The 11,945-nt window shown below is 45.8% G+C and overlaps 1 protein-coding gene across 1 annotated transcript in view; it reads right to left on the minus strand.

Moving 5' to 3' along the window:
* Positions 1-7,730: 7,730 nt before the first annotated feature.
* The window catches only part of LOC311239875 (UNC93-like protein MFSD11), a gene marked incomplete at its 3' end in the record, with an annotated part of 48,646 nt that continues 44,431 nt past the window's right edge, over positions 7,731-11,945 (minus strand). The window contains exon 13 of the mRNA XM_084328319.1: positions 7,731-7,736. Within this exon, the coding sequence (XP_084184445.1) occupies positions 7,731-7,736 (6 nt within the window). The remainder of the gene's footprint in view (positions 7,737-11,945) is intronic.

Here is an 11,945-nt window from a genome sequence, read left to right on the forward strand (position 1 = left end):
CATAAATTCATTAATCCCCTAAAACTAAGATCACGTGGTTAGGTCCACAACTCTCGCCAGTTATAAACCAAACATCCAGACGTTTTAAAGGCTGAATATTTCATCATAATGGGTCCATTTCAATCACATTCCCTCACTTGGCTCCATGGGGTGCAGTTGAAGTGAATACAGTGTTATTATTCATCTGTGTTTTAACTATTTATTTTAACTGGCATACAGTATGTAACTCGACATGAGGACAACCTCAACTGATGTTTCGAATTTAAAGGTGCTGTAAGTCATATTTACTCGTTAAAATAAGTGTTAAATAGCTCTACATTCTGACCGTCCTCACTGATATAGAGTGTCTGGTCACTAACATGGGTCTCCCAGGACTGAGAGACCCATGTTACTGACCAGACACTCTATATCAGTGATGACTGTTTACTGCAGAGTGGAGGGACTGAGAGACCCATGTTACTGACCAGACACTCTATATCAGTGATGGCTGTTTACTGCAGAGCGGAGGGACTGGGAGACCCATGTTACTGACCAGACACTCTATATCAGTGATGGCTGTTTACTGCAGAGCAGGAGGGACTGGGAGACCCATGTTACTGACCAGACACTCTATATCAGTGATGACTGTTTACTGCAGAGTGGAGGGACTGAGAGACCCATGTTACTGACCAGACACACTATATCAGTGATGGCTGTTTACTGCAGAGTGGAGGGACTGGGAGACCCATGTTACTGACCAGACACTCTATATCAGTGATGACTGTTTACTGCAGAGTGGAGGGACTGAGAGACCCATGTTACTGACCAGACACTCTATATCAGTGATGGCTGTTTACTGCAGAGTGGAGGGACTGGGAGACCCATGTTACTGACCAGACACTCTATATCAGTGATGGCTGTTTACTGCAGAGCGGAGGGACTGGGAGACCCATGTTACTGACCAGACACTCTATATCAGTGATGGCTGTTTACTGCAGAGTGGAGGGACTGGGAGACCCATGTTACTGACCAGACACTCTATATCAGTGATGACTGTTTACTGCAGAGTGGAGGGACTGGGAGACCCATGTTACTGACCAGACACTCTATATCAGTGATGGCTGTTTACTGCAGAGTGGAGGGACTGGGAGACCCATGTTACTGACCAGACACTCTATATCAGTGATGGCTGTTTACTGCAGAGCGGAGGGACTGGGAGACCCATGTTACTGACCAGACACTCTATATCAGTGATGGCTGTTTACTGCAGAGTGGAGGGACTGGGAGACCCATGTTACTGACCAAACACTCTTATCAGTGATGGCTGTCCGAATGTAGAGCTATTATTTTAACATGTAGACCACTTATTTTTAACAAACTACCAAGATCAACATTTGACCCAACAGTGCAGTGAACTAAAGTAGCCCATTGACCATATTCACACGGCGGCCATTTTGCACTTATGTCATGCTCAGGATGAGTTTCAGAATCCCATCCTGAGCAAGTGTAAAATGGCCGCCGTGTGAATATGGTCAATGAGTTCATTGAAGCTTGAAGAGTTAAACAAGCATTTCCTGGAAAAACCTGTTTAGTGTTTCAGCCATATTTCACCTTCCTCAGGCCTCAGTACCTTCTGCTGTGATATTCAAACTTTAATACGGACTCATGGTCCAGATAAAAAAAAGAAAAAAAAAAACATAGACAACCTATATAAAATTACACACAACAGGCAGAAATAACATAACACTTCAAATGCACATCAATGTCCCACAAATAGACAGCTGTGCCAATGTCTCCACACAGATGAGTGGTGACGTGTGGCACTAAACCTAATGTCCGTTAAAACCAGAATGATCTAATTTCCAGAGTAATTTAGCCGACGGATAAATGTGTACATGAGATTTCTTAAAAACAGCTTGGAAGGTATTGACACGTGCAGCCACGGACATTTCACTTGCACTACACCATGTAGGTCTTTTGAGTAATATTCTCATGGCATCATTATAAGCCACCTGAAGTCTCTGCAAACATGCTTTTTTGTATCTTGACCACACGTGTGCAGTATAAAGTGGTGTACAGTATATGCTCTGAACAGAGACACTTTCACTCCATCTGTACACAACGTACTAAACCTGCGTTGAGAGTGTTCGCTTGTGCTACATCCTGCGCCATTGCCTGTATATATATTATCATCATCGGTCATTTGTTATGTAATAAAATGTCCACAGTCCACTGATCAAACAGGACCTTATTCAAGTTAATGTCAAGGTCTACAGTAGATTTGGTTCCAACATTGGAATTTTGAGCGTCAAACACTTAATTTCCTGCATCCCTGTGTACTTTTCTGGATCAATTTGTGCCTTTTCGGCATCAATTCATGGCGGAATACTCCGCTGAAGTATTTACCTGTTCATAATAATAACTCACATGAAGGCCCAGAGGTGGAGGCAAAATGTGACAATTGGACTCTTATTATTATTAGGCGGCCTGTGAATAATATGCGAGTAATCTGAACAGGTTATAAATTGGAAACACGTCTAATTGTGTGTCTTGTCTGTGTCCAGTTTGCCCGCGCTGTGCGCGGCGTGACTAATACAAATGATATCCGCTCATCCGAACACAATGGGGCTAATTAGCTTCTGCACCTTGTTGATGGACTAACGTCTTCAACAGAGCTCCTCCGTGAGCTGCTCCAGTGATTATACATGTTTATGCTCACGGAATTCTGAACATATTGCAAAGGTGGTGGTTGGCCAGCGTCCTGTGAGGTGTACCCAGGGACGTGCACAGGACTTTAAAGGGGCAGGTGCTCAGGCTGAAAAGGGCACTACACTTGTGTGTATATATTATCCGAGCGCGAGCACAATTTTTAAGGGCCCTTTTCGGGCGGGGGCCCCCTTTTTATGCTTTTTGGGGGGTTTTGGTGATCAAATATTGAATATTGAACTATAATAATCAGTGCGGGAGCTCACTTATCCTTGAAAGACACTTTTATCACTGACTTAAAAGGCCCATACATCTCCATAAATGTTCAGGGGGGAGGGAATAAGTGCTTACCCTACAGACCCCAAGAAGTGCTGTATATTCTGTATTGTTTAATATAAATGCATTTTTTATTCCAATCCCGATTTGTATTTGAGATTCCCAAATCCCATCGGACTTGACTTCTTCGTGTCCCTCAGTGAGTGTAATACCAGCATTCAACTGTATGCGCCACAGCGGTTTCTATCATCATCATCATCATCATCATCATCATCATCACCACCCACGCTATGCATAAAATATATAGGTCCGCGGAGAGGCACGCTGAGGAGGCCGTGCAAACTGCAATGGAATACGGGGCATCTCTCTCTCTTTACCTAATATTTTGATTCTATCCTGACATTTTTCAGTTGGAAGGGCAGTCTATATGCGTAACGGTAAAAAAAAAAATGTTTTTCAAAAAGGGCACTTTTTTGATGAGGCTCAAAAAGGCAGGTGCTCAAGCACCCCTTGGCCTCTATGTGTGCACGTGCCTGGGTGTACCTGTCCTGTGTCGTTACATTTGCACTCTGGCTGGATGCCAAACGTCTTTTCGTCGTACTGTACTTGTGCTGCATGATGACAACACATTTTAATGTAATCGAAGCTACAGTAGGTTGTAGGGCTTGTGTTGAAAAGGGGGCATTTGTAGCAAACCTATAATTGCTGAGTGATACAATTTTACAAATGTAGGTGTGCCAAGTGTGGTAGCGTGGATAATACCAATTAAGTAAACGGTAAATGGTGCATTATATATAGCAGCTTTTATCCAAAGCGCTTTACAATATTTGTTCCTCAGGTTTTACCCGTTCACTCACACATTCACACACCGACGCAACGGCGGAGGCGACCGTGCAAGGTGCCAACCTGCTCACCGGGTTAAGCAGTTAAGTGTCTTGCTCAAGCGACACATCGACACACAGCCTGGGGGAGGAGCTGCAGATTACCAGACGACTGCTCTACCTCCTGAGCCACTGTCGGCCCAAGTAATGTCAGCAATCTGATTATGTTTTAGAATAACAATCATCTCTTCCCTATGTCTTATTAATCTCTCATTAGTCGTGCTGCTCACACGTGGAACTAAAACGTTTTCCGCTGAGCCTCTAAAATCTCGTCGCCAATCTCGCCAGCGGTTCAGAGAGGTGAGTCACTGCCACGCCACTTGGGCCAAAGAGAGACCAGTCGGGGTTCAGAGTCACTGCCACGCGGGCCAAAGAGAGACCTGTCGGGGCTCAGAGTCACTGCCACGCGGGCCAAAGAGAGACCAGTCGGGGTTCAGAGTCACTGCCACGCGGGCCAAAGAGAGACCAGTCGGGGTTCAGAGTCACTGCCACGCGGGCCAAAGAGAGACCAGTCGGGGTTCAGAGTCACTGCCACGCGGGCCAAAGAGAGACCTGTCGGGATTCAGAGTCACTGCCACGCGGGCCAAAGAGAGACCAGTCGGGGTTCAGAGTTCAGAGTCACTGCCACGCGGGCCAAAGAGAGACCAGTCGGGGGTCAGAGTCACTGCCACGCGGGCCAAAGAGAGACCTGTCGGGGGGTTCAGAGTCACTCTCACGCGGGCCAAAGAGAGACCAGTCGGGGGGTTCAGAGTCACTGCCACGCGGGCCAAAGAGAGACCTGTCGGGGGGTTCAGAGTCACTGCCACGTGGGCCAAAGAGAGACCTGTCGGGGGTTCAGAGTCACTGCCACGTGGGCCAAAGAGAGACCTGTCGGGGGTTCAGAGTCACTGCCACGCGGGCCAAAGAGAGACCAGTCGGGGGGTTCAGAGTCACTGCCACGCGGGCCAAAGAGAGACCTGTCGGGGTTCAGAGTCACTGCCACGCGGGCCAAAGAGAGACCAGTCGGGGGTTCAGAGAGGTGAGTCACAGCCACGCGGGCCAAAGAGAGACCTGTCGGGGGTTCAGAGTCACTGCCACGTGGGCCAAAGAGAGACCTGTCGGGGGTTCAGAGTCACTGCCACGCGGGCCAAAGAGAGACCAGTCGGGGGGTTCAGAGTCACTGCCACGCGGGCCAAAGAGAGACCTGTCGGGGTTCAGAGTCACTGCCACGCGGGCCAAAGAGAGACCAGTCGGGATTCAGAGTCACTGCCACGCGGGCCAAAGAGAGACCTGTCGGGATTCAGAGTCACTGCCACGCGGGCCAAAGAGAGACCAGTCGGGGTTCAGAGTTCAGAGTCACTGCCACGCGGGCCAAAGAGAGACCAGTCGGGGGTCAGAGTCACTGCCACGCGGGCCAAAGAGAGACCTGTCGGGGGGTTCAGAGTCACTCTCACGCGGGCCAAAGAGAGACCAGTCGGGGGGTTCAGAGTCACTGCCACGCGGGCCAAAGAGAGACCTGTCGGGGGGTTCAGTCACTCCCACGCCGGGCCAAAGAGAGACCAGTCGGGGGGTTCAGAGTCACTCCCACGCCGGGCCAAAGAGAGACCAGTCGGGGGGTTCAGAGTCACTCCCACGTGGGCCAAAGAGAGACCAGTCGGGGTTCAGGGAGGTGAGTCACTCCCACGCGGGCCAAAGAGAGACCAGTCGGGGTTCAGAGTCACTGCCACGCGGGCCAAAGAGAGACCAGTCGGGGTTCCCTGTGTGTTTTTACCCTCCAGTTCTGTGAATTACTGCTATATCTCTCGGTTATAATAACCCCTCTGCTTCTGTGCGGTTCGTTGTGGAGCATGTCGTGGCACAGAGTCGACGTAAGAGTGCGGCACAAACTGCTCAAATTACAACGCGATCAATACTCCATTACTGCGTGACCTCAGTGTGACCTCTGTAACCACTTCTCTCGTACAAAGACCTCCGCTCCTCCTCCTCCTCCTCCTCCTCTCCGATCAATGGCCTCCCTGTTATTTAGATAAATAAATATGGCAAGTGTAGATTAGATCCACCGGGCTTGTTTACAAAACAGAGCGCCGTTGTGGCGCTTCTTGATACAGGATGGAACATTATTACTGTGTTCAATAAAGAGCGGAGGAATCGGTCAAATCCATCGTTGGAGACGACGCAGTGTTCTTGGTGTTATATTTATGAGTTACGAACAAAGTGGCAGAATTCTCCATCGCAAATAAAGATGATTGATTCGTTCCGAACTCGGATTACTCTGCGGGATGTGATTTATTTGTACTCTATTGGCTACTTTATTAAAGGAGCTGTAAGTGGTATTTTCGTCGTGCCTTGCAAAAATATTCACCCCCCCCCCCCCCCCCCCCCCCCCACACTTGGCGTTATTTCCTATTTTGTTGCCTTACAACCTGGATTTTTATTTGGATTTTGTGTGATGGACCTACACAAAGTAGTCCAAATTGGCTACATGTATTTTTTTTTCATAAAAAACAAAAAATTAGGAAAACACATTTGGAGTTCAAAAGGCATGTGTTCAACCATTGGCATATCCTTATTTCTTTTTTAAAACTTTGGCCATTCCGCTGGCTCTTTTTTGCGTTTATCGCATTTTACTCTGGTCAAGAATGACCGACAGAAACAGGCTGAAGGGGGTTCAGATGGGGGGGAAGACACTCTGGGAAAGGCACGGCTGCAGTCCGGGATTGGAACTCGCTAAACCCCAGATCCGTGACGAGCACGGTTGTCCCCGGCGCCGAAATAGCGCTCGAGGTACGCGGTGAGCTACTGGAGCTCCCTGGCATATCCTTATTTATTTATAAGGCTATCCTTGGACTGCTGCCAACTTACTGTGGATTCTCCAAAAAAAAGTATGGGCAGGTATGGTCTTCGTTCCCAGGGCTTATTTTTGCTAACTGTCCCTCTGGTTCGTACTGAACTGGGAATCAGCTATAAAACCACCTGAACCTCCATGAGCTGGTCTCACTGGTTGCTTTTAAAACACTTCTAAGTGATATGGAATCCAGCACATCTGGCTGCAGATGTTTTGACTGACTTTAAACGGTTCTGTGAATTGTCCTTGTTTTTTTTTGTTTTTTAATTGCTGTAAACAAACGTGATGCTGAAAATATACACGTTGACTGCTGATTTGACACACGTTTTAATGATTAATTCTTTAATTCAGCGACATTAATTCATACCGTCTGTAGACATAGTGATATGGGCATGATGTCAAAATTGTGTGGTCTCGTTGTGAGCCTCCTTGATGAATGAAGTTAACAGCCAGCGCCATGTCGGGCCGTTGTTGACTTTGCGCCTCCTGGTGGGCGTATAACAGAACAGCAACCCGGTTTCCTAATTAATTCCCACGCCGTTACACCACCGTGCGCTCGTCACGGCAAAATGGTTAGGAAAACGAATGGCTGCATCTGTATATGTTTGTTTTTTTAATAGTTTTCGTCTGTAAATGTGATCTCGTAACTGTGCTGCTGCCTATCTTGGCCAGGGGGCGCTCTTGTAAAAGAGTTTTTTTTTTTTATCTCAATGAGACTTTTTCTGGTTAAATAAAGGTTAAATAAAATAAATTATTAAATGTGGGAGACTCACCAAACACACATGGAAGAAGGTATACTCTCATCTAGAACTTTTTGATCATCAAGGAAAACACAGTGTCTGGCGCGAACGAACCCAACACCTCTCATCTCCCTGAGAACCCCATCCATCAGCATCACGCCGTGGGCATGTTTTCCACCGGCAGGGACCGCGAGACGGCTCAGAGCTGAAGGGATGATGGATAGCGCCAAACACAGGGACATTCTTGAGGAAAAGCCTGTTCCGGTCTTTCCAGAGATTTGAGACGGAGGTGCGCCTTCCAGCAGGAGGACAATGACCCTTAGCTTACTGCTGAAGCAACACACGAGTGGTTTATGAGGAAACAGTTAAATGTCTTGGAATGGCCTATATAGTCAAAGTCCAGACCTCAATCCACTTGAGAATCTGATAATCTTGAAGGAGCTGGAGCAGTTTTTTCCCCCTTTGCCTTAAAGAATGGGCAAAAATCTCAGTGGCTACATGTGCAAGGGACTAAACACGTTATGCCACAGCAATGTGGAACGCCCTACCCACAGCCGTAAAAGAATGTGAATCGCTACCCACCATCAAAACCGCTCTCAAAGAGCACCTACGGGAGGCCGCAATTCAAAACTGGCCCCGGTAAATGTCCAAACCCCCTCCAATGTACAGTTTCCTCCCCCTCAAATGTATATATTCTCTTTTAGAAACTGTCTGTAAATAAACAGTACTGTATATCTTGTATGTCATAAATGTCTGGATGTAACAGTACTGTCTATCTGTATATCTTGTATGTCATAAATGTTATGATGAATTGAAAATGGGGGACCCTGATGTAAACAAGACGAAAGTCTTTCTCTGGTCTGCATCCCCTTAACAATTGTGTGTATTGAGCTGTACTGTATTGTACCCATTCTGCAATCTGTTAATAAAATGTTTAATCAATCAATACTTATAGACATACCACAAGAGACTTATAGAGACATACTCTAAGAGACTTATAGAGACACACCCTAAGACTTATAGAGACACACCCTAAGACTTATAGAGACACACCCTAAGACTTATAGAGACACACCCTAAGACTTATAGAGACATACCCTAAGACTTATAGAGACACACCCTAAGACTTATAGACACACCCTAAGACTTATAGACACACCCTAAGACTTATAGAGACATACCCTAAGACTTATAGAGACACACCCTAAGACTTATAGACACACCCTAAGACTTATAGAGACACACCCTAAGACTTATAGAGACACACCCTAAGACTTATAGAGACACACCCTAAGACTTATAGAGACATACCCTAAGACTTATAGAGACATACCCTAAGACTTATAGAGACATACCCTAAGACTTATAGACACACCCTAAGAGATGTATAGACATACCCTAAGAGACTTAGGCATGTTGTGTAAATGAAATGATACAAACTCTCCCCAAAAAAATCTATTTTAATTCCAGGTTGTAAGGCAACACAATAGGAAAAATGGTGAATACTTTGGCAAGGCACTGTAGCTCTGGTTTTTATTCTTGTCAGACCATGTTTGCAGTGTGGAGTTCTCTCTCCTGATTGGATAAAGTGGGACCGGGATACCAGAACATTTATTTTGTGTTTACTGCAGAGCGGAGGGACTGGGAGACCCATGTTACTGACCAGACACTCTATATCAGTGATGACTGTTTACTGCAGAGTGGAGGGACTGGGAGACCCATGTTACTGACCAGACACTCTATATCAGTGATGGCTGTTTACTGCAGAGTGGAGGGACTGGGAGACCCATGTTACTGACCAGACACTCTATATCAGTGATGGCTGTTTACTGCAGAGTGGAGGGAATGGGAGACCCATGTTACTGACCAGACACTCTATATCAGTGATGGCTGTTTACTGCAGAGCAGGAGGGACTGGGAGACCCATGTTACTGACCAGACACTCTATATCAGTGATGACTGTTTACTGCAGAGCGGAGGGACTGGGAGACCCATGTTACTGACCAGACACTCTATATCAGTGATGTCTGTTTACTGCAGAGTGGAGGGACTGGGAGACCCATGTTACTGACCAGACACTCTATATCAGTGATGGCTGTTTACTGCAGAGTGGAGGGACTGAGAGACCCATGTTACTGACCAGACACTATATCAGTGATGACTGTTTACTGCAGAGCAGGAGGGACTGGGAGACCCATGTTACTGACCAGACACTCTATATCAGTGATGGCTGTTTACTGCAGAGCGGAGGGACTGGGAGACCCATGTTACTGACCAGACACTCTGTATCAGTGTTGACTGTTTACTGCAGAGTGGAGGGACTGAGAGACCCATGTTACTGACCAGACACTCTATATCAGTGATGTCTGTTTACTGCAGAGTGGAGGGACTGGGAGACCCATGTTACTGACCAGACACTCTGTATCAGTGTTGACTGTTTACTGCAGAGTGGAGGGACTGGGAGACCCATGTTACTGACCAGACACTCTATATCAGTGATGGCTGTCGGAATGGAGATATTATTTTAACAAGTAGACACTTATTTTAACAGACAATACCATGTACAGCATCTTTAATACCAGTGGTCTTCTAACAACAAAACAAACCTCGTCACACTGTGGCCTACCGCGTCTTAACCCTTTCACTGCCACACTACAGACGGTTAACCCTTTCACTACCACAGTACAGAAGGTTAACCCTTTCACTGCGACAACACAAAAGGTTAACCCTTTCACTGCCACATGGCAAAGGGTTAACCCTTTCACAACCACACTACAGAACCTTCTGTGGTGTGGTAGTAAAAGGGTTAACGCTACATTGAGCATGTTTAACGGATTGTACCAACGTGAAACGGCAAATATAATCGTCCACACTGCAAACGCAAAGCCCAAAATGTAATTGAAGAGAAATATTTTATTTATAAAAAGTTAAGACCGTAAAAAACTAAGATAACACATTGACATGCAAAATATAAAAACGTAGACAGATTGATTGTCGAGAGCAGTTTAGTTACTGTTTCCTGGTGCGCTATGGCGTCAGCCATGGATGTCGAGCAGCTCTGTTCAAACGGATCGATACTACTTTCATGGAACGACGCCTTTACTCGACAAATAAATTATTCCATTTTGAATAGACCTGTCAACACTTAACCCCTTGTTGCACTATTTGCTTTACCTTGCATTTCATTAAAGCGGCAAGTATACAGGGTTCCCACAGACATTGTAAAATGAAATTCAAGGACTTTCCTAAGCACTATTTTTCATTTTAAAAGGGCATTTAAAGGGATACAATTAACGTTTTAATGCAGTTTTTTTATAGAAAAAAAAAGTCGGATCCAATATTTATGACTTAAAAACCAATTTCCGACAATTAGTTACACGTTAAATAAAAAAAATCTACTTCTTGATTCAGAACTATATTTGATCATGGATGAACAAAACTTTCAATGCGAATGGTTGATTTGAATTTCAAGCACTTTTTAAGCACCTTGTTAAACAATTTGCTGTTTTTAAGGAATTCCAGGCCTTGACTTTTTTTTGGGTAAAAATCAAGCACTTTAAGCACTTCAAGGACCTTGTGCGAACCCTGGGTATATTAAAAGACAACAAAAACAGTACAGAGCAGCACATTATCAATCAGTATCAATGACTATAACTTGATAACGAGCCTGAGCTGACAAGGTCGGGGGTTGGTTATTGACCTATCGCAAACCCCGCCCTCTTTTCTTGATCCTCCAATCACAACGGTTGCTTCAGTATCTGCAGGGTATTATAAAGTCTTAAGATGTATTCAATTCTTAATTAGAAGTACAACTCTCAAATGCAAGTGCATCTCAGCTTGTGGGGTATCCATTTGGAATGGCCTTGATGTAGCAATAAAAACAATGTAGATACAAACAGGAATTCTTGGAGAAGAAGAAGCGTTTGGTTTTTTTTGCTAGTATGGTCGTGAAATTGGTATTACATTTAGTTCTAAGTTCTAAAGTCTTACATTTAACTTGTTGACACCTGCAGATGCCTGTAACTGGCATAAAGTATTAACAGAGTATTAACATTTAGATAAAGCTCATCTGACATTTGACCCAACAATGCAGTTAACTAAAGTAGCCCATTGACTTTTTTTGCTAGTATGGTCGTGACATTTTTATTAAATTGCCATTAAAAAGGGCGGTCAGGTGGCGTAGCGGAGATTGCGTTCGTCACCAACCCTGGAGACGCTAGGATTCGCCTGTTCTAATCCAGCTCACAGCTCCGGGGTTGTCACCAGCTTGGCTGGCCGTTCACACTAATACAATTGGCTGTATTAGAGGGTGGGAGAAGCTGGCGGGGTGGGTCCGGGTCGTTGTAAACAGCGACTCCTACAGTTCGGTCGGGGCGCCTGCTCAGCGAGGAAAGGATCTAAGTGGGATAGTGTGATCCTTCCACACGCTACGCCCTCTCAGTGAGAGTCCGCGCTGCCAGGTGAAAAGAAGCGGTTGATTGGCTAGACGTGTGTCGGAGGAAGCGCGTGATAGCCTCCACTCTCCCAGACCGACTGTGG

This window comes from Notolepis coatsorum (genome assembly GCF_963971535.1).
Source record: "Notolepis coatsorum genome assembly, chromosome: 14".
Classification (NCBI taxonomy): domain Eukaryota; kingdom Metazoa; phylum Chordata; class Actinopteri; order Aulopiformes; family Paralepididae; genus Notolepis; species Notolepis coatsorum.